The following is a 25,827-nucleotide window of genomic DNA, read 5'->3' as shown; positions in this document are numbered from 1 at the left end:
TTTGTAGTCTGGTTGCTGAGGCCAGGACTTCTAGTACTATGTTGAATAGCAGTGATGGTAATGGACATCCTTGCTGTGTCCCTGACCTTAGCGGAATAGCTCTCAGTTTTTCTCCATTGAGAATGACATTTGCAGTGGGTTTTTCATAGATAGTTTTGATGATATTGAGGTATGTACCCTCTATCCCTACACTATATATTTTCCTTTCAGGACCGCCTTTGCTGTGTCCCACAGATTTTGAACCATTGTTTTTTTCATTATCATTTGTTTCCATGAATTTTTTCAATTCTTCTTTAATTTTCTGGTTGACCCATTCATTCTTTTTTTTTTTTTTTTTAAGATTTTATTTATTTGTTTGAACAGAAAGAGATCACAAGAAGGCAGAGAGAGAGGAAGGAAAAGCAGGCTCCCCACTGAGCAGAGACCTCGATGCAGGGCTCGATCCCAGGACCCTGGGATCATTACCTGAGCTGAAGGCAAAGGCATTACTTAACCCACTGAGCCACCCAGGCACTCCGACCCATTCATTCTTTAGAAGGATGCTCTTTAGTCTCCATGTATTTGGGTTCTTTCCAAATTTTCTCTTGTGATTGAGTTCTAGCTTCAGAACATTGTGGTCTGAAAATATGCAGGGAATGATCCCAACCTTTTGATACTGATTGAAACCTGATTTATGACCCAGGATGTGATCCATTCTGGAGAATGTTCCATGTGCACTAGAGAAGAATGTCTATTCTGTTGCTTTGGGATGGAATGTTCTGAATATATCTGTGATGTCCATCTTGTTCAGTGTGTCATTTAAAGCTTTTATTTTCTTTTGATCTTTTTCTTGGATGATCTGTCCATTTCAGTGAGGGGGAGTGTTAAAGTCCCCTCTTATTGTATTATTGTTGATGTGTTTCTTTGATTTTGTTATTAATTGGTTTATATAGTTGGCTCTTCCATGTTAGGAGCATAGATATTTAAAATTGTTAGATCTTTTTGTAGGACAGACCCTTTGAGTATGATATAGTGTCCTTCATCATCTCTTATTATAGTCTTTGGCTTAAAATCTAATTGATCTGATATAAGGATTGCCACCCCAGCTTTCTTTTGATGTCCATTAGCATGGTAAATTGTTCTCCATCCCCTCACTTTAAATATGGAGGTGTCTTTGGGTCTAAAATGATTTTCTTGTAGGCAGCATGTGGATGGATTTTGTTTTTTTATCCATTCTGATAGCCTGTATCTTGATTGGGGCATTTAGCCCATTTATACTCAGGGTAACTATTGAGAGATACGAATTTAGTGCCATTGTTTGTCTGTAAGGTGACTATTACTATATATTGTCTCTGTTCCTTTCTGATCTACTACTTTTAGGGTCTCTCTTTGCTTAGAGGACCACTTTCAATATTTCCTGTAGAGTTGGTTTGGTGTTTACAAATTCTTTTAGTTTTTGTTTGTCATGGAAGCTTTTTATATCTCCTTCTATTTTCAATGATAATCTAGCTGGATATAGTATTCTTGGCTGCATGTTTTTCTCATTTAGTGCTTTCAATATATCATGCCAGTTCTTTCTGGCCTTCCAGGTCTCTGTGGATAAGTCCACTGCCAATCTAATATTTTTACCATTGTATGTTACAGACTTCTTGTCCCGGACTGCTTTCAGGATTTTCTCTTTGTCGCTAAGATATGTAAATTTCACTATTAGATGACGGGGTGTGGACCTATTCTTATTGATTTTGAGGAGGTGTTCTCTGCACCTCCTGGATTTTGATGCTTGTTACCTTTGCCATATCAGGGAAATTTTCGAAAATAATTCTCTCCAACATCCTTTCTGCTCCCTTCTCTCTTTCTTTTTCTTCTGGAATCACAAATATTCTAATGTTGTTTCATCTTTTGGTATCACTTATCTCTTGAATTCTCCCCTCGTGGTCCAGTAGTTGTTTGACTCTCTTCTTCTCAGTTTCTTTATTCTCTGTCATTTGATCTTCTATATCACTAATTCTTCTGCCTCATTTATCCTATCAGTAAGACCCTCCATTTTTTTATTGTACTTCATTAATAGCTTTTTTTTTTAAATTTCAACTTGGTTGGATTTTTGTTCTTTTATTTCTCCAGAAGTGTTTTTATTGCTCTGGACAGGGTTTCTCTAATATCTTCCATGATTTTTTCAAGCCCAGCTAGCACCTTGATTACATCATTCTGACCTCTAGATCTGACATATTACCAAAGTCCATATTGATTATGTCCCTAGGCTATGGTACTGTCTCTTGTTCTTTTTTTGTGCTGGGTTTTTCCACCTTGTCATTTTATCCAAGAATAAATTTAAGAATATATGAAGAAGCGAATAAAATACAAAAAGGTTGGAAAAGACCCTAGGAAAATGTGCTTTAACCAAATAAGAAGAGACCCCAAATTTTTTTGGGGGGGATAAAGGGGGTAAAAAGAAGTTCAGAAAAAAAAAAGAAAAAAGAAAACAAATAAAAAATATAAAAAGAAAAAATATATATTATACTGGTGACTAGAACAGGGTCACTCACTTAGTTTTGGGAGTATTTTTTTCTCTTGGAAGAAACTTCCTCCCAAAATTTTAAAGGATGAAAAACATACATAAGGGTAAACACAACGAAAGGATGGAATATGAATATAAAAATGAAAAAAAATTTTTTGAATTTCTAAAAAAGGAGTTGATAAGATAACTTGCTTGGGAGAATAAAGAAAAAAGAAAGTGGAGAGAATTGGCTCAGGATGAAGACTAAAACAATGCCCTCTGCCAGATTTAGGATGTATTTTGATCTATTAGAAGTTGTATCCTGAAATTTTTTAGAAGAAAAACCCTATGTGTATACAAAAAATAATGTTAGATACAATGAAGAAAAAAATATGACTATAATAATGAAGGTTTTCAAATGACAGTACAGACAAAAGGTTGATATCTAGGATCTATAAAAAACTCCTCAAACTCAACATACATAAAGCAGACAATCATATCAAAAAATGGGCAGAAGACATGAACAGACACTTCTCCAATGAAGACATACAAATGGTTATCAGACACATGAAAACATGTTCATCATCACTAGCCATCAGGGAGATTCAAATGAAAACTACATTGAGATATCACCTTACACCACTTAGAATGGCCAAAATTAGCAAGACAGGAAACCACATGTGTTGGAGGGGATGTGGAGAAAGGGGAACCTTCTTAAACTGTTGGTGGGAATGCAATTTTGGTGCAGCCTCTTTGGAGAACAGTGTGGAGATTCCTCAAGAAATTAAAAAATAGAGCTTCCCTATGACCCTGCCATTGCACTCCTGGGTATTTACCCCAAAGATACAGATGCAGTGAAAAGAAGGGCCATCTGTACCCCAATGTTTATAGCAGCAATGGCCATGGTATCCAAACTGTAGAAAGAACCAAGATGCCCTTCAACAGACAAATGGATAAGGAAAATGTGGTCCATATACACTATGGAGTATTATGCCTCCATCAGAAAGGACGAATACCCAACTTTTGTAGCAACATGGACGGGACTGAAAGAGATTATGCTGAGTGAAATAAGTCAAGCAGAGAGAGTCAATTATCATATGGTTTCACTTATTTGTGGAGCATAACAAATAGCATGGAGGACAAGGGAAGTTAGAGAGTAGAGGGAGTTGAGGCAAATTGGAAGGGGAGGTGAACCATGAGAGACTATGGACTCTGAAAAACAATCTGAGGGGTTTCAAGTGGCAGGGGGGTGGGAGGTTGTGGGAACCAGGTGGCAGGTATTAGAAAGGGCACGGGGCGTGGTGCAAAATCAATGAATACTGTTATGCTGAAAATAAATAAATAAATTTTAAAAAAATAATGAAGGTTCAAAGAAAAATTGTTTTTTTATGAAAGATATTGTTAAGATAAACTGGTTAAAAAAACATTAAAAGAGGGAATGGTAAAAGTTAATTAAATTAGCAGAAGAAAAAAATAAAATTAAAAAAAATAATTAACTTGGCAAATCTAAGGAATCATAGGGAGAAAGCCATGAATTCCATGCTTTGCTTTCTCCTCCTCTGAAATTCCACTGTTCTCCTTGGTAAGTGAACTTGGTCTTAGCTGGATTTCTTATTGATCTTCTGGGGGAGGGGCCTGTTATAGTTTTATTCAAGTGTCTTTGCCCAAGGTAGAGTTGTACCGCCCTTACCAGGGGCTAGGCTAAGTAATCTGTTCGGGTTCGCTTTCGGGAGCTTTTGTTCACTGAAGACTTTCCGTAGAGTTCTGGAGGATGGAAATGAAAATGGCAGCATCCCAATCTCTGGCCAGGAGGAGCCGAGAGCTCGAGGCCTCACTCCTCTGTGCACCCTCTGTGAAAAGCGCTCAACACTCCTGTCTCTCTGGCCTCTGGCCACTCTCTGAGCTCAGTCAGGCAGTGATCAAGCTTCTCTGTCTTTAGCATACAGCCCCACCTGGAGTCTCCGAACCTCACAGATCCCTGAACTCTTCCAGGGGAGTCTCCCTGGATCTTGTGTGTTCCCTGTTCATAGTGCAGTGGCCTGTGTCATGAATCATGATAAGGTAACCCTGAGTTGAGAGCTCACTCCTCAGCTCCATCTCTGTAGCTGGCTTCCCCACTCTAATACCTATGAGCTCAGTGACACTCAGCCCCGATCCTTATGTGACCCTACGGGACCTGAGACCATGCTGTCCCCACGTGGGCTTCACCCTAGCTTAGCCTCTGAAGCAATGTCCCTCAGTGGAGCAGACTTTTAAACGTTCTGATTTTGTAATCTGTTGCTCCGCTGCTTGCCGGGAGCTGGCCCCTTCCCCCATGTCTATGTTCCCATCACTCTGGATTCACTTCTCCACTGGTCCTACCTTTCAGAAAGTGGTTGATTGTCTCTTTCTAGAATTGCTGCTCTTCTCTTCTATCTCCTGTTGGATTTGTAGTGGTTGGGAATGGTTTGATAAGTTATCTAGGTGATCTCCTGCCACCTGATGTTGTCTCAGCCTGCTGCTTCTCTGCCATCTTGACTCCTCCCAAGAATGTCGTGGGATTTATATATTTGAGAATCACACATTTTTTAGTTGCTGCTGTAGTTTTTTAACAGATAATTCTAGGACTCAGAGAATTTTTTAAAACTGCTGTTTTTATTTTACATGAATTCAATTTACTAAACTTTTATTCAATTCTTAGAGCTTTTCAATTAAATACTAGGTTTGAAACCTTACCTAGCAGTCAATTTTTGAAAAGTTTTCACTGGCACTTTTAAAATATATATATATTTTATTTATTTATTTGACAGAGAGAGATCGCGAGTAGGCAGAGAGTCAGGCAGAGAGACAGGAGGAAGCAGACTCCCCGCTGAGCAAAGAGCCTGATGTGGGGCTCAATCCCAGGACCCTGGGATCATGACCTGAGCCGAAGGCAGAGGCTTAACCCACTGAGCCACACAGGCGCCCCTCACTGGCACTTTCTTAAAGAGTTGGTATTAAATAAAAATACTTAAACTACAGATATTGGGTGCTGTTTAAAGTACACATGTATTTCCTTACTCCTCAAATCAGGCTTATGGTGAAGGCAACATTATATGTATCAATGGCATAATTTTTAGTAAAGTATATTTTACAAGTATAGAAATTGTATCTCAGAAGAATTAAGTAATGTGTTTGATTTCACATTGCCAGTAACAGTCAGAGAACTGTTACTGAGAACTGATCAGAACTTTCTGATCCTGAAGCCCACAGACGTAAAAATTATGTGGCAGTGGCTCAGTGAAAGCTTTATCCTGTATGGTTTTTAATATAAATGTTTTTGTTAACTCAAAAGTATTAATAATAATGTTCAAATTTCTCTATTTTCAATGATTTTTCTTTATATATCACAAACAGAATGTATTTAAGTACTGTTTGTAGTTTTTGTCATTTTCTCCATTACAATAATTTTTGCTTTATTGTGTTGTATAACATTTGACTGGGTATTAACTTAAGATAGGTGCATTTCTTGTTTTATGTGTAAGTGCATTATGCTGAATTTTACTTTATTTAATGTTGAGATGGCATTTGAGTCATTTTTAAAATTTTACCTGGTATATCTTGCTAAACATTGATTTTTGTTTTTATACAGAACTTTATGCCTGTAATTTTTTTTTTTTTTTGAGTGGGACCAGGAGAAGGAGAGATATTTTTTTCTCTTACTTTAAAAAAAATTAAATTCAGTGTGTGGGGGGCACAAGATGGCGGGGAAGTAGGAGGAGGCACCTTTTCAACTTGTACCCCAAAGTGAGCTGATTACCTACCAAAGAACTCCAATTACTCATGAAATCAGCCTGAGATTAGAATTCTACACGTCTGGATCTCTACAGGGGGAGAAGACGCCAGTGGGCAGGTAAAGCTGAGTGGGAACGGTGACTGATATTGGAAGATAAACAAAAGGGGGAGGGAGCCACCAGAGGCGACCAGTTGGAAAGTAATACCCCAATAGGAGTGAGAGTGCCCTGCGTCTGGGGACCAGCATTAACTTGGACACTGGTTGAAAGCACTACAAAAGAGCAAAGGATCTCGGGGGGGAAATTGTGGGAATCGGGACGACTAGGGACAGGGGCTTAAGTCCCCGGTACCAGGACAGCCTCCCCTGGCGCTGAGGCAGAGAAAATGCAGCGGAGAAACCAGGTCTTCGTCCCTAAGCCGCCATTGCACCCGAGGACGCGTGGGGTCCGTTTCCTGTGAGGGGATGGGAGCCACGCCGCGCAGCAGAACACGCGAACCCTGCTATAGCACCTGAGATTTTCCCCTGAGAGAGGTATAAAGGCCCAGCCGGTGGCCTTTGATACGCGCCATTGTTTCAGAGCCTGCACCAAACTCTCCCCCCAGAGAGGTGTGCGAAGGCCCAGCTGGTGCTCTGGGACCTGCGCCCGGTTCCCAGAGCCTGAGACCCCCGCGCGAACCTCGACCTCCCCTGAAATTGGTGCGTGCAAGCCGAGCGCTCTTAAACCCAGAAAGACCAGGGACTCACAGCCCAGGCCAGTGGGAAAATCTCAGTGTGCGACTGCTGCTTGGAACCTCTCTGGAGGTCTGGAGCTGCCCAGACAGCCACCACTGCCTTGGCTTTGGGTACAAGCAAAAGATCCTGCGTCCCCAGGGACCGCGACTTGGAACCTGCTCTGCCAGTGGCCAAGGGGGAACTTATTTAGGCTCTGCAGCCAGACTGAGGTTTCTCTCTGAGAGGGAGATCAAGGTGCCTTTTGTTTTCCTCTAAAACTACAAAAACCATCAAAAGCGGTCAACGTGAGGAAAAAAAAAAAAAAGTGAACAAACATAAAAACTGCCAGAGAAAAAAAAGCCTGAAAAAAAACAAACAAACAACTAGTTTCCTCAGATCCCACCCCCTTGAGGGGCGCAGGAGGACTTAAGTCAGGGAACATCATTGGCTGAAAACCCACATGGCAGGCCCCTCCCGCTGAAAAAAAACCAAGAAAGAAAAAAAATGAAAGAGGAAATTAAAAAAAAAGGACTACCAGAGAACAACCACTACTTCATAGGAAAACTTTTATTTTTCATTCATTCCCACTATTCTGGTTCATTTTTTTTATATAGGTAATTTTTTTAACCTAATGACCATGACAGCAAGCTGTCCAGTACATCAAATTCCGTAATAACTTTCTAACCTGAACTTTTTGATACATACATCTATGTTTCTCTTTTGCATTTCTAGTTTTTGAATTCCTTCTTTTTTTAAAAAATTTTAGTTTAGTTTAGTCTAGTTTATTCCATTTTATTCTTATCTTCTAATACTCATATAGAGTTAAACTTTAAAGTAATCCCCTTCCCCCAATCAATACTACCCCTATAGGTAAACTAATTTTTAATCCCCCTTTATCATAGGAAAGTTCAGTCCTTTAACAAAGATATCAAGATACATCCATGAAGAATCAAAACAACCTTCCTCACACACACTGTGAATTTATAACCACTCTCCCATCTTTTTCTTCCACAAGTGTTTCTGTGTTTTTGTGTTTGTCCTGATAGTATATAAATCTTACATTTGGCGTTCTTTTTGACGAGGTTCTTCCTTTATTTTCATATATATATTTTTTTCTCTTGTCATATACTTTTATCAGTCTTTTTGTTTGTCTGTTTTTGTTTGTCCACTTCATAAATCTTACCTTGGGGCCTATTTGGGCTGAACCTTCTCTTTCATCTTCCCTTTCTTTCCTGTCTCTCTATCTCTTTCTTTTTTTCTTTTTCTTTTTCTTTTCTTTTGTCTCTCGTTTGGGTGGGGAATCCTGATTGCTCAGAAGTGTTCCAGGGTGCACCTTGACTTCACCATGTTTAATACATCCAGCTACATCTGTTCTGTCATCACCCCCAAAATGACTAGGAGGAGGAATGCCCAACAGAAGAAAAATACAGAGGATGGACCTTCTGCAACAGAGCTAATGGGTATCAACATACACAAAATGTCGGAAAGGGAATTCAGGTTAACAATTATCCAGGCAATAGCTAGGTTGGAGAAAGCCATGGATGACCAAACAGAGTTAATTAGGGCTGAGCTGAAAGCGACCAGACAGGATGTTCACAATGTTAGGGCGGAGCTTAAAGCTACCAGGGAGGAGGTTCACAATGCTCTCAATGAGTTCCAATCTAATCTAAACTCTCCCAAGCTAGGGTAACTGAGACAGAAGATTGAATTAGTGATCTCGAGGACAAACAGAGAGAAAGGATCAGGAAGAAGCCTGGAACAAACAGCTTAGAAACCACGAAAACAGAATCAGGGAAATAAATGATGCCATGTAACGTTCCAATGTCAGAATTATTGGAATCCCTGAAGGGGAGGAGAAAGAAAGAAGTCTAGAAGCTATAGTGGAACAAATCCTTCATGGAAATTTTCCCAGTCTCGCGAATGGAACCAGCATTCATGTACTAGAACCTGAATGGTCTCCACCCAAGATTATACATTCCAAAAAAAAAAAAAAAAAATCACGACACCTGATAGTCAAATTGAGGAATTATAATTGTAGGTATAATCTCTTGAAAGCCGCTAGGGCAAAGAGGCTCCTTACTTACAGAGGAATGCCCATCAGAATAACATCAGACCTGTCCACAGAGACCTGGCAAGCCAGAAAAGGCTGGCAAGATATATTCAGGGCACTAAATGAGAAGAACATGCAGCCAAGAATACTTTATCCAGCAAGACTGACATTCAAAATGGATGGTGAGATAAAGAGTTTCCAAGACCGACAAGGCTTAAAAGACTATGCAACCATCAAGCCGACACTGCAGGAAATATTAAGGGGGGGTTCTATAAAAGAGAAAAAATCCTAAGAATAGCATTGAACAGAAATATAGAGACAATGCACAGAAGGAAAGTCTTCAAAGGTAACTTGATGTCAATAAAAACGTATCTATCACTCTTTATGTGAATGGCCTAAATGTGCCCATAAAACGGCACAGGGTTGCAGATTGGATAAAATGACAGGACCCATCCATATTTTGTCTATAAGAGACCCATTTTGAACCTTAAGATACACCCAGACTGAAAGTGAAGGGCTGGAGAAGCATTTTTCATGCCAGTGGGCCTCAAAAGAAGGCTGGGGTGGCAATTATCATATCAGATAAATTAGATTTTAAACTAAAGACTGTATTCAGAGATCCAGAAGGACACTACATAATCCTTAAAGGGACTTTCCACCAATATGATCTAACAATTGTAAATATCTATGGCCCCAATATCGGAGCAGCCAATTACAAAAGAAAACAGTTAATCAAGATAAAGAGTCATATTGATATAGAATACATTAATCGTAGGAGATCTTAACATGCCTCTCTCAGAAATAGACAGATCATTGAAGCAGAAAATCAATAAAGAATCAAGAGCATTGATTGACACATTGCACCAGATGGACCTCATAGATATATAGAGAGCAGTCCACCCTAAAACAACAGAATACTCATTCTTCCCAAGTGCACATGGAACTTTTCTCAAGAATAGACCACATACTGAGTCACAAATGAGGACTCAACCGATACCAAAAGACTGAGATGGTTCCCTGCATATTCTCAGATCAAAATGCTTTGAAAGTGGAGCTCAATCACAAGGAAAAGTTCGGAAGGAACTCAAACACCTGGAAGCTAAAGACCACCTTGCTTAAAAAAGCTTGGATCAACCAGGAGATCAAAGAACTGAAACAATTCATGGAAACCAATGAGAATAAAGACACTTCTGTCCAAAACCTATGGGATACAGCAAAGGAGGTCCTAAGGGGGAAATACATAGCCATCCAAGCCTCCCTCAAAAAAATTGAAAAATCCAGAACACAGCAGTTCTCTCTACACCTTAAGGAACTGGAGAACCAACAACAAATCAAACCAACTGACACATAAGAAGGGAAATCATCAAGATTAGAGCTGAGATCAATGAGGTAGAAACCAAAGATACAGTAGAACGTATCAATGAAACTGGAAGTTGGTTTTTTGAGAGAATCAATAAGATTGATAAGCCACTGGCCACACTAATCCAAAAGAAAAGAGAGAACGCCCAAATTCATAAAACTATGAATGAAAAGGGAGAGATCACAATGAACACCAAGGAAGTAGAAACAATCATCAGAAGTTATTATCAACAGTTATATGCCAATAAGCTTAGCAACCTTGATGAAATGGATGCATTCCTTGGAAAATATAAACTACCAAAATTGAACCAGGAATAAATTTACATCCTGAATAGACCTACATCTAGTAACAAGATTAAAGCAGTAATCAAAAACCTTCCAAAAACCAAGAGCCCAGGACCTGACGAATTCCCTGGGGAATTCTACCAAACTTTCAAAGAAGAAATAACACCTATTCTCCTGAAGCTGTTTCAAAAAATTGAAGCAGAAGGAAAACTTTCAGACTCTTTCTATGAAGCCAGCATTACCCTGATCCCCAAATCAGGCAAAGACCCTACCAAAAAGGAGAATTTCAGACCAATATCACTGATGAATATGGATGCTAAGATTCTCAACAAGATCCTAGCCAACAGGATCTAACAGCACATTAAAAAGATTATCCACCATGACCAGGTGGGATTCAATCCTGGGCTCCATGGATGGTTCAACATTTGGAAATCAATCAATGTGATAGAACAAATTAATATGAGAAGAGAGAAGAACCACATGGTCCTCTCAAGTGATGCAGAAAAAGCATTTGACAAAATCCAGCATCCGTTCCTAATTATAACGCTTCAAAGTATAGGGATAGAGGGAACATTCCTGAACTTCATCATATCTATCTATGAAAGACCCAGAGCAAATTTCATCCTCAATAGAAAAAGCTGCAGCCTTCCCGTTGAGATCAGAAAGAAGACAAGGATGGCCACTTTCACCACTCTTGTTCAACATAGTATTAGAAGTCCTAGCAACAGCAATCAGACAATCAAGAGAAATAAAAGGTATCCAAATTCGCAATGAAGAAGTCAAACTCTCTCTCTTTGCAGATGACATGATTCTTTATATGGAAAACCCAAAAGACTCCACCCCCAAACTACTAGAACTCATATAGCAATTCAGTAATGTGGCAGGATACAAAGTCAATGTACAGAAATCAGTGGCTTTCTTATACACTAACAATGAAAATACAGAAAGGGAAATTAGGGAATTGATTCCATTTACTATAGCACCAAGAACCATAAGATACCTGGGAATAAACCTAACCAAAGAGGTAAAGGATCTGTACTCGAGGAACTACAGAACACTCATGAAGGAAATTGAAGAAGACACAAAAAGATGGAAGATCATTCCATGCTCTTGGATCGGAAGAATAAACATTGTTAAAATGCCTATACTGCCTAGAGAAATCTATACTTTTAATGCCATTCTGATATAAATTCCACCAGTATTCTTCAAAGAGCTGGAGCAAATAATCCAGAAATTTGTATGGAATCAGAAGAGACCCGGAATCGCTAAGGAAATGTTGAAAAACAAAAATAAAACTGGGGGCATCAGGTTACCTGATTTCAAGCTTTATTACAAAGCTGTGGTCACCAAGACAGCATGGTACTGGCATAAAAACAGACACATAGACCAGTGGAACAGAGTAGAGAGCCCAGATAGGGACCCTCAACTCTATGGTCAATTAATCTTCAACAAAACAGGAAAAAATATACAGTGGAAAAAAGACAGTCTCTTCAATAAATGGTGCTGGGAATACTGGACAGCTATATGTAGAAGAATGAAACTCGACCATTCTCTTACACCATACACAAAGATAAACTCAAAATGGATAAAAGACCTCAATGTGAGGCAGGAATCCATCAGAATCCTAGAGGAGAACATAGGCAGTAATGTCTTCGATATCAGCCACAGCAACTTCTTTCAAGATATGTTTCCAAAGGCAAAGGAAACAAAAGCACAAATGTACTTTTGGGACTTCATCAAAATCAAAAGCTTCTGCACAGCAAAGGAAACAGTCAAAAGAACAAAGAGGCAACCCACGGAATGGGAGAAGATATTTGCAAATGACAGTACAGACAAAAGGTTGATATCCAGGATCTATAATGAACTCCTTAAACTCAACACACACAAAACAGGCAATCATATCAAAAAATGGGAAGAAGATATGAACAGACACTTCTCCAATCAAGACATACAAATGGCTATCAGACACATGAAAGAATGTTCATCATCACTAGCCCTCAGGGAGATTCAAATGAAAACTACATTGAGATATCACCTTATACTGGTTAGAATGGCCAAAATTAACAAGTCAGGAAACAACATGTGTTGGAGGGGATGTGGAGAAAGGGGAACCCTCTTCCACTGTTGGTGGGAATGCAAGTTGGTGCAGCCTCTTTGGAGAACAGTGTGGAGATTCCTCAAGAAATTAAAAATATAACTTCCCTATGACCCTGCCATTGCACTCCTGGGTATTTACCCCAAAGATACAGATATAGTGAAAAGAAGGGCCATCTGTACCCTAATGTTTATAGCAGCAATGGCCATGATTGCCAAACTATGGAAAGAACCAAGATGTCCTTCAACGGACAAATGGATAAGGAAAATGTGGTCCATATACACTATGGAGTATTATGCCTCCATCAGAAAGGATGAATACCCAACTTTTGTAGCAACATGTACGGGAGTGGAAGAGATTATGCTGAGTGAAATAAGTCAAGCAGAGAGAGTCAAGTATCATATTGTTTCACTTATTTGTGGAGCATAACAAATAGCATGGAGGACATGGGGAGTTAGAGAGGAGAAGTGAGTTGGGGGAAATTGGAAGGGGAGGTGAATCATGAGAGTCTATGGACTCTGAAAAACAATCTGAGGGGTTTGAAGTGGTGGGGGTACCAGGTGGTGGGTATTATTGAGGGCACAGATTGCATGGAGCACTGGGTGTGGTGAAAAAATAATGAATACTGTTATGCTGAAAATAAATAAATTTAATTAAAAAATTTAAATTCAATTAATTAACATATAATGCATTACTATTTCAGAGGTAGAGTTCAGTAATATAATATCTTTTTTAATATCCAGTTCTTCATCTGAAACTAATGATGGACTACATGTTGGTTAATTGATTTTTTAATAAATAAAAATACCGAGTGCCCTCCTTACATCATGTGTCCTCCTTAATGTTTATCACCCAATTACAGCCTCCTCCTCCCCTCCAACAACCATCAATTTATTTCCTATAGGAGAGAGAGAATCTTAAGCAGGCTCCATGCCCAGTGCAGAGCCCTACACAGGGCTCAATCTCATGATCATGAGACCATGACTTCAGCTAAAATCAAGAGTGGGACATTTAACTGACTGAGGCACCCAAGCACCCCTAGCTGTGACTTTTTAAAGCTCAAGCTCCTCCCCCACCACATATACATTTGTCCCCTATTATCCCTGGGGGTTACATTCCAAAACCCCCAAAGGATACCTGAAAGTGCAGATAGTACTAAACCCTATAAATACTATGTTTTCTCTTATACATACATACCTATGGTAAAGTTTGATTTATAACTAGGCACATAAAAGATTAACAATAATAATTAATGATAAAATAGAACAATCATAATAATATTATAATAAAAGTTATGTGAATGTGGTCTATCTCTTTCAAAATATCTTATTATACTGTATCAGTCTTCTTCTTGGGTTGATGTGAGTTGATAAAATCCCTACGTGATGAGGTGAAGTGAGGTGAATGACATAGGCATTGTGATGTGACATTATGGTTCTATTGACCTTCTGACCTTAAGTCAGAAGGAGGACCATTTGCTTCTAAACTGCAGTTGACCAGGAGTAACTGAAACCTTAGAAGGCAAAACTTCAGATAAGGAAGGACTACTGTACACAACATAGTACACTAGTGTACCTTATTATTAAATGGGAAGGATTTTTCTCATTTATATTAGTTGTAATCATCTTTTATTTTTCTTTTGTTATTTTTTACATCTTTGTTTTTTTCTGTGTTCCTTTTTTCTTTGCATTTTACTATGAAAAAGTTATCCTGCTGCTTTTATCTTTGAGTAATAGAAGGCTAAATTGCATTCTATCACTTTTTAACTATAGGAACTTACCCTCCCTTCATGTCTGTTTATCCTCTCTTATTTAAAATACAATTTTCTCAAACATTTACTCTTTAGACATAAAACCATAAAGTGCAATATTGTAACTTTTCCTTCAACAATCAAATAAATTATGGCATCAAGAGAAGGAAATTTTTTTTTATCTGTAATGTGGTTTATTACCCACAATGTATCTTATTATGTTTTTATTTGCAACTCTTTTGTGTGATCTCTTATAGCTGTGACATTTTATGAATCAAGTTTCTCCTACCCCAATAGAAATGTAGTTTTCTTAAGATGAGGGTAGTATATCTCATTTGCATTCATTGTTAGAATCTATTATTTTTCTTCACTTTTGTAATTTTAAATATTTTTTTGTTTTATGTATATTCCTCTTTTGTATGTTGTTTTTGGGAAAATAATATTTCTGCTGTTTTTGTCTTTGAGCCTATATCAGATTGCTTTTGTCTATGTTTAGCAAATAAGTGTCATATTTTTACCTTTCAACTTTAAAGACACAACAAATTTTTATAATTCATCTTTTATGAATAGTAGGTTTTTCAGCCTTGTGAAATTATAATTGCCCTGTAGTTGTTCTTATATTAGAAACAAATGATCTAAAATGCAATAATTTTTTCCAGGAAATATTATGGTATCATTTAACATATAAGAAATATGAAATCACTATAATTTTATAGATACTTAAAAATCAGTGTTCTATACACACATATGTGGAAAATAGTTTATTTTCATTCTTAAACCTCGTCATATTTATGAGAATTATATATTCCTCTATGCTTTCTCATCTTTTCTAGTGCCCTTTAAAATGTATCAATTTTATTGTTGTTTCTGGCAAGAGCTAGTGAATGTCTCCATAGCAAAGACCATATCTTCTTCAATGAGTCTTTCCAAGGCCTTAGAGACTGTAACTTGTTAACTTTCCTTTCCTAGAAACACAGTACAATTACCAAGTAAAATAGTTTAAGGAGCTCCTGCGTGGCTCAGTTGGTTAAGTGTCTGACTCCTGGTTTCTGCTCAGGTTGTGGTCTCATGGGTCATGGTTCATTGGGCTCTGGGAGGAGTCTGCCTGGGGATGCTTGCCCTCTGCCCCTCTCACCACTCATATGTGCTCACTTTCTCTGAAATAAATAAATCTTTAAAAACAAAGAAAAAGAGTTTATAAAACATGAGCAAACAGATAAAAAAAATGAATAAAATTGTATGATCAGGCAAGGATGTACAGAACTGCTCAGGATTTCTGGAGAATTCTCACTTGAAGCAAACCCTGGGTGCAACTGCAGTTTGCTGCCATCTGGTGGGTACTTCAACAAAATCTGAAGTAAAGAATCTGGGTACTAGGGATGCCTGTGTGGCTCAGTTGGTTAAGTGACTGTCTTTGGCTCAGGTCATGATCCCTGTAGGATCAAGCCCTACATTGGGTTTCCTGCTCTGCGGGGAGTCTGCTTCTCCCTCTCTCTCTGCCTGGTGCTCCTCCTGGTTGTGCTCTCTCTCTGTGTCAAATAAATAAAATCTTAAAAAAAAAAAAAGAATCGGGGTACTGTGATAGAATGACACTTCCAGAAAATGGCTAATAAAACAAAGTTATTTTTTTCATTCCAGATTAACCCTCTTATCCCAAAGTAGGACATCCCTATGAAAACTTTCCTAAGCCATAATGGCATAAATCAAAGAACCAATTACCATTAAGTGACATGGAAATTTTTTTTTTAGCATTCCTAGTCTCAAAAAATAATCTCTCAGACTTTTCTAAACCTTATGACACATCTTGCTAACAGAAACACAAAATAAATTGAGATGAAGCACAGATGTTCACAGATGATTTCAAAGCTATGGTGGCTTCATGTGAGATGCTGAGTCTCATTCCTTGGGAAGGAGCTCGGCTGTGCCTCTCTTGCTGCAAAACTAACAGGGGATGCTATTTTCACTTTTCATCTTTTTTTAATAAAAGGAAAAATTCTTTTTAGATATATTTTGTTTAGAGTGGTGAAGACATGTACTAATTTAGCACCTTCATAAAAGCAAATTGGCTTAACAAAAACTCCCAAAAAGCCGGGAATGCCTGTATTGGATCCCCATCATATTGTTCTGAGCAAGGGAGATCAGTTGGAAATAACTACAAGTAGGCAAAGTCACCTATACCTTGGCCAGAGTAAGTCCAGTCCTATCTGTTTTATTTTCCTAGCCAAATTAAACTTCTTTTCCAATCTGCCTATGTAGCAGAAATGCAGTTATTTTAGGGTCTTTTTTTTTTTTTTAATTATCATTTTACCTAAGGCCCTCCATAGATCTGGTCAGTTTTGCATATGCATTGCTTTTCATTGAATGCTGAAGAGTCACTAATGGCGATTAAACCCAAATTTCCTATGGATAAAACTGTTCTATCATTGATGAAGTTGCCTGCACCAGCTGTTTGATGTTCAAGGAAGAAAGTTAATATTTTTATTCCTTTTTATTGAAGAATAGTTTCACTCTCTGAATACCAAATTCTGTTAGGGAGTGCTTCTCTTACTTCTCAGCATTTTCTTTTCTATCCTCAAAAACAAACAAAACAAAACAAAAAGAGAAACCCCTGAAAGATATATGACTGGTTAAATTATGACAATGGAGGCAAGATAATACAAGGAGGAAAGGAGAGTCCTTTCAATAAATGGTGTTGGGAAAACTGACTTCCACATGCAACAAACTGAAATTGTACCACTATTTTACATAATACACAAAAATCAACTTGAACATAGGACCTGAAAAATTTGAACCAAGACCTGAAACCATAAATCTCCTAGAATAAAACATTCAGTAAGCTCCTTCACATTGATCTCAGTGTTGATTTTGGGGATTTAAAAGCAAAGGCATTAAAACCAAAAATAAACAAGTAGAACTCAACAAATTAAAAAAGCTTCTGCACAGCAAAGGAAACCATTAACAAAATGAAAAAGCAGTTTACTCATAGGGAGAAAATATTTGCAGATCATTTATCTGATAAGAGGTTAATACTCAAAATATGTAAAAAAAAAAAAAAACCTCATACAATTCAGTAGTAAAATAGCCAATTCAATTTAAAAATGGGCAGAGGATCTGAATACATAATTTTCAAAGATGGAAATACAGTTGGCCAACAGGTGCATTAAAAGTTGCACAACATTACTATTTATCAGGGAGATATAAATCAAAACCATTATAAGGGCACCTGGGTGACTCAGTGTTAAGTGTCTGCCTTTGGCTCAGGTTATGATCCCGGGGTCTTTGGGAACCCCCTGTTGGGCTCCCTGCTTAGTGAAGAGCCGGCTTCTCTCTTTCCCTCTGCCTGTTGCTCCTCCTGCTTGTGCTATCTCTCCTTGTCAGGTAAATAAAAAAAAGAATCTTTTTAAAAAATATTTTATTTATTTATTTGACAGACAGAGATCACAAGTAGGCAGCGAGGCAGGCAGGCAGCGAGAGAGAAGAGAGAGAGAGAGGGAGAAGCAGGCTCCCTGTTGAGCAGACAGCCCGTTGCAGAGCTCAATCCCAGGACTCTGAGATCATGATCTGAGCCGAAGGCAGAGGCTTTAACCCACTGAGCCACCCAGGCACCCTAAAAAAAAAAAAAATCTTAAAAAAAGGAAAGCTCATAATGAGATATCACTTCATACCTGTTAGGATGTCTGTTATCAAAAAGACAAGAAAAGGGGCGCCTGGGTGGCTCAGTGGGTTAAGCCGCTGCCTTCGGCTCAGGTCATGATCTCAGGGTCCTGGGATCGAGTCCCGCATCGGGCTCTCTGCTCAGCAGGGAGCCTCCTTCCCTCTCTCTCTCTGCCTGCCTCTCCATCTACTTGTGATTTCTCTCTGTCAAATAAATAAATAAAATCTTAAAAAAAAAAAGACAAGAAAAAACAAGTGTTAACAAGTCTGTGGAGAAAAGGGAACCATTGTGCTCTGTTGGTGAGAATGTAAATTGGTACAGCCACTACGGAAAACAGTATGGAGGCTCCTCAAAAAATTAAAAATAGAATTATATTATGATCCAGCAATTCAACTTCTGAGTATTTATCTGAAGAATACAAAAACACTAATTGAAAAAAATATATGCATCCCCATGTTCATTGCAGCATTATTTCCTATAGTCAAATATCGAAACAACCTAAGTGTTTTTCAATGGATGAATGGATAAAGAAAATGTGACACACACGCACACATATATATATATATGATTATATATATACACAAATGTGACATATATATTTACATATCACTTACATGTGGAATCTTAAAAAGAAAAAAAGTTCAAAAATACAGAGAAGAGATTGGTGGTTGCTATAGATGGGATACAAGGAGTTGGCAAAGTGGGTGAAGATACTCAAAAGCTACAGACTTCTAGTTAAAAAATAAATAGGTCCTGGAGATATAATGTACAGCATGGTGACTGTAGTTAATAATACTGTATTGTATATTTGAAAGTTACTGAGAGGGGTTTTTAACATTTCTCAGCTCAAAAGAAAAAAAAATAATCTCTCATGCCAGAGAAGACATCATGTTTAACAGATTTCTGCCCAAGCTTATGGGAAGGTGTTGGTAGTAGTGACATTTTAATTATTTGCTCTTCCTAAATGTCCACATGAACAAAGAAAGAATATCTAGAGAGCAAAACCAAATCTTGGGGAGAGTTTTACAACAAATTTCGATGGCAGTGCAGACTATGAATCTCCAAGTACAAGAAAGTGAGAACAAACCAACAAACCACCAACAGTCTCAAGACCTGAATGTTATTGGCCACTGTGTGGGACAGAGCAAATCAAGAATGGGGTTTCTTTTTTTCTTTTTTTAAAATTTAATTTTATTTTTTCAGTGCTCCAAGATTCATTTTTTATGCACCACACCCAGTGATCCATGAAATAAAAGAATTGGATTTCTAATAGATAAGAACAGAGAAAAAAAAAATCAACATATCCAGCAGATATTCACTGGAAAGTGTGGCAGACTAGTTTGAGATTAGGAACTGAAACCTGGGGAAGTTGTCCCCATTAACATGAGGAATGTATACCAGGGACCCATGGCAAGGCCTTTCAAAAAAGCCCGATTTTCTGAAAGGACCAACAGGACTCCATTTTGGGACATAGCCTTATGTTGAAATGATCCCAACTCTTCACCCCTCCTTTTGCCCACACTCTGTGCTATGCAGTGTGTGCTCTCCCAGTCAGGCCCTGTGCCTTGATTCAGGCATGTCACTCACTTTGGCCAATGGGATTGTTACACTGAAAAGTGCTGCTGCAATTCTGCTTTCACTTTTCTGCTGCAAGAGAGGACACATACAGAGGAGAGAAAACCTGCCTTAGTTATTGCAGCCAAGATCATCCTCAACTGGCCCAAAGTCAAGACTGCATAGTCAGGATCAACAGAATTGCCTAGTTGATGATCTCAGTTCCTTGGAGCTATACTACATCAAGGTTTTATGGTTGTTCTCTAAACATTATTTTTGCAATGTGTATGCTAAAGAAAATTTATTTTTTATTTTTATTTTTTCAAGACTTTATTTATTTATTTGACAGAGAGAGAGAGATCACAAATAGGCAGAGAGACAGGCAGAGAGAATGGGGAAGCAGGCTGAGCAGAGAGCCCAATGCGGGGCTTAATCCCAGGACCCTGAGATGACCTAAGGTGAAGGCAGAGGCTTAACCCACTGAGCCATCCAGATACCCCAAGAAAAATTTATTTAAGTGTTTTATCTTGTGCATTTTATTCTAAAGTTTTTAATAACTGAAATTCAGTATATGGTATAGTAAGAAGGCTGTAGTTTTATGTGTTGTTTCCTTCAAGTTCATTGATCATTTCATGTCAATAAAATAGGCACATTCTGGGATTTGGACCATCAAACTGGAACCACAGTTTTAGTCACTGGAGATAATAAGGTGTTGAGATAATACTTTTCATTTATATTCAACTAGACTTACCTATTAGTAGGCTCAATTATTAATATTAGCCATGAATACACTGGTAACCTCATCTGTAATATATTTTATGGTATAGTACACAAAGAGAAATCATTTAGCAGAGAGTAAGATCTGATGAGGAAATAGGGACAATGAACCTAGACTATACAAGACTATGAGATGTCAGGTAAAAGTATCAGTAGATAAATTCAATGTGACTGCTGAGGGCAGCAAATTAAACAGGTATGGAAATATTTAAAATATATTATCTCAAACTTAAAACAAGTTTTCTAATAGAAAATGTGAAAAGAGACCTAGAGTTAATTCAAGGTGAGTAATAAGAGTAATATAATTCATCTCTTTGTCTGTTCTATGTGGTCCTCATGGGATCAAGGTGGAGCCTACTATTGTTATCCTATAATTGACTTATTCTTACTTCTTTCTGAGGGGCCCTTTTCTATGCAATCCATGGTGTAATTGCTTGAAATGTTTTCAGTAGAGCTAACAAAGGGCACCAGGACTCCTCTGCTGCATTCCCCAGGCCATCAGGGACTCTACTATTCACTGGTGATTTTATCTTCGCTTTGCTTAAATTCCCATTTGCCATCATTTCCCTCAATCCAAGGCCTGTGAGATATCTCATGCTCGTGCAGGGCAGCTCTACAGGCTCAGCTGCATTTCCACATCAGTTTTTATGAGGAAACATTCATTGGGTTAGAAGAGGGCTCACTAGAACACCTACTTCATCCTCTTATCTCTACAAAGGTACAAATTTATAGGGGATTATCAGGAACACTATTGAGATAAAATATATATTTTTTAAGATTCTATGTATTTATTTGACAGAGAGAGAGAGAAAGTCCCAACACAAGCAGGGGTGTGGCAGGGAGAGGGAGAAGCAGGCTCCTAGTTGAGCAGGGAGCCTGATGTGCAACGGACGCTAGGACACCAAGATCATGACCAGAGCTGAAGGCAGAAGCCTAACCAACAAGCCACCTGAGTGCCCCCAAAAAGATACTCTTAATTGAAGAATGTGGTGTTATTAATCTACAAGCAGAGCCTAAAACAGAATGAAACAAGATTTTATGTCTTGTTTGAAGTATTAATTTAAAAAAAATGTTTAATTTTGACATTGTTTTTCATTTCCTTCATACAGTTGTATAAACTTGTTTGTATTTCTAGAATTAAGCACAATATCTTTGGTGTCCTTGCATCTACCATTAGAGAATTATTCAAGAAAAGTAAAGAAAGGAATATTCAGGTAAGAGATGAGATAAATTTATGTTTATTTCAGTCAAATAATGAGTCATTCATGAGTATGTCTGTGTGCCTTCAAGCATGACACTTATTTTCTGATTGATAACATTTACTTTTACAAATTATAAAAAGAAGTTAGTATGCACCTCAAAAAACGCATGTCCCTTTTCCTGAAGGGCAAATCACAACCTCCGGGTTATTTCATAATAAAATGTTGGCAAAGAAGAAAATGCAATGCATTCATACTTTGGGAAAAAGCTCCTTTCTGATACTTGTGTATTCGTATATTTTGGTAGGTATACACTAAGTGTCCCACGGTGTTCAGTGACTTAATGATTGGATGAATACACATTAGTCTCTAAAAATGATAATGATCTCAAAACAATGATTTCCTGTCACTGCATACTGGCTGATACAGTTTCATGCAATAAATGTAATTTGGTTAATAACAGTGTGAGCTATAAATAAAACAAAGAAGATTTTCTGCTAAAATACTGCTTGATTATCCAGTTGTATGATGTGAATTTGGTAGTGTTGACAAGGCCTTCTACCTTTCTCTAAAATCTCTCTTTTTCCTTTTCTATCACCCACTTAATATCTGATGTCTGATGCCCAAAACTCCCCTGTTAAATCTTTATTCCTTTAAACCTAGTTTTACAATATTTAAATGTAAACACCCTTGTACAAGTTAACATGGGCACTTAGTGCTTTTTTCAAAAATAAATTTAATTAGGATTATTTCAGTGGATTCCTGTTTGCCATGGGAGCAGTGGGGTAAAGAAGAGATCTAAGGATACTACCACTGAACTGCTGCCAGTTTTCTTTTCTTGTGCACCAATTAGCTAACATTTTTAGAAAAGTTAATATGTGATGATGAGGAAGAAGATGGGCTGAGAGCAGTAGGAGCCGAAGAACGAGGACAGAGGATGAAGAACACAGACAGTCGATTGCCTGAAGGAGGATGAGAGCAAAATATGGCTATTCTGCCATATGTGCCAAGTCAAAAATGAATACTTCTTAGATCATTTGATGCTTTTGATAAGCTGCACAGGCTGTCCTCTCTGTTGGGTGATTTAAGTCATAACTGGTGTTAAAATCTGAATAACAGAAATAGCTGTGTCACAGTATTGCAGAAAACAAAGTTTCCAAAGTATTAGATAAATCATACTATTCTGCTGTGTCACAGATTCAAAATAATCATTTGAAAGTTTTAATATGTTTATGGGTCTCTTTCTAAATGGAGACATCATAATTACTTTTCTAAAATTTTTAATCAATACAATATTTTGAAGTTTCTTTTTTTTCACCCACTTGCACAGATGTTTAAAATAAAATTGGCTTCTTGACAGATTGTGCAGATACAGAATCCATGGATTTCCCCTCCTGGTAGTGTGGCTGAGCTTTTCTACTTCAAGAAGCTGATGATGCATTCTATTTTTCAAGGTTTTTATTTTGGATACCAAACTGAATCTCTTGATAACATAAACTCTCACAGACTGTTTAAATATTATCCTCTATTTGGGTCTAATGTCACTTCATGGAACTTTAAATCAGTCTTTAATTAGATCATTCTATTTTAAATTGGAAGCATTATCAAAAATAAAATGAATTTGTAAACCTGGTGATTCACAGACCTGGGGATAAAAATATATGTTTATAAAAAATATATGTTTATAAAAAATAAAAAATTAAAAAAAAAATTAGAATGAATACTTCTATATCTCTAAAACCTTCAGATATATTTAACATCATGAAAATAAAGTGAAGAGCTAAACAGGTATAAAGAAATAATGCTTTATGCATTGATGTCACATGTGCCATAATGGGAAGAACACTGGATTTGGCAAGTCACATTAGAAAACTATGAGTTAGGTAACTTACGTGTTATGTGCTGCTGGGCAGTCACAACATTCCTTAGATTTAGGTTCTAGAAAAGGACACCAGAAATCATACCTAACACAATTAGCTGGCAAGTAGGTGATGGTAACACAAATTCCAATATCTTCCATAAGAGAAAATGATATTTTATGATATCAGGAAATAGATAGGAAGTTCAATTTTTAATCTTGTCTTGTACCTCTTAGCAGGTTCTTGGCATGAGCGACAAGGGAGCAGGCAACCACTCAGATGTAACTGACTTCATTCTTGTAGGCTTCAGGGTCCATCCAGAGCTCCACTTTCTCCTTTTTCTCCTTTTCCTGCTGGTCTATGGCAAGGTCTTTTGGGGGAACATTAGTATGATGGCAATCATTGTGACTGACTCCCAGCTGAATACACCAATGTATTTCTTTCTAGGCAATCTCTCCTTCATTGATCTCTCCTATTCCACTGTTATTGCCCCAAAAGCCATGGTCAACTTCCTGTCTGAGAAAAAGACTATCTCCTTTGTGGGGTGTGCTGCACAGTGTTTCTTTTTTGCCCTCTTCATTGTAACAGAAGGGTTCATCCTGGCAGCCATGGCCTATGACCTCTTCATCGCCATTTGCAATCCTCTTCTTTACAGTGTCCACATGTCAAAACAACTTTGCCCTCAGCTGGTGGCTGGTTCCTATCTCTGTGGCTGGCTCAGTTCCATCCTCCAAGTCAGCATAACATTCTCAGTGTCTTTCTGTGCTTCCCGAGTCATTGATCACGTCTACTGTGATTCTTACCAAATTGAGAAGATCTCCTGTTCCAATCTCTCTGTCAATAAGATGGTATCTCTCAGTTTGGCTGCCTTCATTATTTTGCCTACAATAGTTGTTATTGTAGTGTCTTACATGTACATTGTGACCACAGTCTTGAAGATTCCCTCCAGTGAAGGGAGAAAGAAAGCCTTCTCCACCTGCAGTTCCCATTTGGGAGTGGCAAGTTTACTCTATGGGACTGTTTCCTTCGTGTATCTCACACCACCAAGCAATCCTGAACTTCGTAAAGTGGCTTCAGTATTTTACATACTGGTCACACCCATGTTAAACCCTCTGATCTATTCTCTAAGAAACAAGGATGTCAAGCAAGCTTTGGGGAAAATCCTGTGGAAGAAAAAAGCTTTACATTAATTCCTTTTTTTATGACTTCCTCATTAATGGGCTTATTGATAATTTCATCCTGAATCTCTTTTAACATGGTGTCAAGTTTGAGTCACTTAAGGATCCTTAAGTTGACCGTCTCACAGATGACCAAATGGAAAGGTTAATGGAAGGAGTAATAGCAATCCTTCTCTCTCCTTAAGAGCAGTGTTAGATATTCAGTATCAGTAAAACTTATCAACATATTATACTCCCTACTCTATGTAGGTACAACTATATGAGACTGGGCCTCTTTAGATCATGGGCAGAAAAATTTCTTTGGTAGGAAGATGATCTTGGAATTAGCAGTCTCTTATGAATAGAGGAAGTGTCAACCCAAAGCAGGACGATTTCTGAGTTATAATATTTAATTTTTTATAAATCTATTCACAGTGACTTAATTGGGGCCCATAATTCTTGACTAGAAATCACGGTATAAGATTTTTTTGTGTGTGCCATCATGAGTTTAACTCAATGAATTATTGGTGTTTATATCTTGATCGTATTTATTTTTTTTTTTTTGATCGTATTTATTTTTAATATTGATTGCTATTGGCTTCTTATCATGTCAAAGAGATAAAGATATTTCATATCCAGTGTTCTAAAAATTGAGCATCCAAATCTACAAAGGTAAAGTCTTTCATACCAATGTTCTATTTTGAGGGGAAAAAAATTGCACTGGATGTTTCAAATTACATTTGCCAGTTTGTACTGGATCATCTTTTTCTTTGATAATTGCTGTTTACATGTACAAAATTTTTATTTGCTTTGTATTTGATATTTTAGTTATATGTGATATTTTTGTTTTCTAAATATCTGTTGAATTGGTGTTGTAATTATAATGAAGTTAGTTACATTTGGAGTGTGATATTTATTGTCTTGTTGTTACCTATAATTTTAAAATTTAGGTTGTTCTTTCAAATGCAATTTGTAGGCAATTCAAATATCAAAAAAAACCAAAACCAAAATCAAAACAAAAAACCCAACAGAAAAGATTGCTGGGGGGGGAAGGGTTCACTTGTATTGTATATCTTTTATTTGTGTACCATGAGGTTAAATTATAATGTTAAGGGGAAGATGCAGAAGGCAGAAGTGAAAGGATGTTGT

General features: G+C 37.6%; 1 protein-coding gene and 1 pseudogene across 1 annotated transcript; one reads left to right on the top strand and one right to left on the bottom strand.

Moving 5' to 3' along the window:
- Positions 1 to 25,827, bottom strand: part of LOC131838646 (ATP synthase subunit a-like) — a 114,241-nt pseudogene that overhangs the window by 12,720 nt on the left and 75,694 nt on the right.
- Positions 23,770 to 24,711, top strand: LOC131838644 (olfactory receptor 9K2-like). The gene has a single exon (XM_059185070.1). It carries the CDS (start codon positions 23,770 to 23,772, stop codon positions 24,709 to 24,711), a length of 942 nt encoding a protein of 313 aa, XP_059041053.1.

This window comes from Mustela lutreola, chromosome 8, assembly GCF_030435805.1.
Source record: "Mustela lutreola isolate mMusLut2 chromosome 8, mMusLut2.pri, whole genome shotgun sequence".
Classification (NCBI taxonomy): domain Eukaryota; kingdom Metazoa; phylum Chordata; class Mammalia; order Carnivora; family Mustelidae; genus Mustela; species Mustela lutreola.
This window is presented reverse-complemented; position numbering and strand designations above follow the sequence as displayed.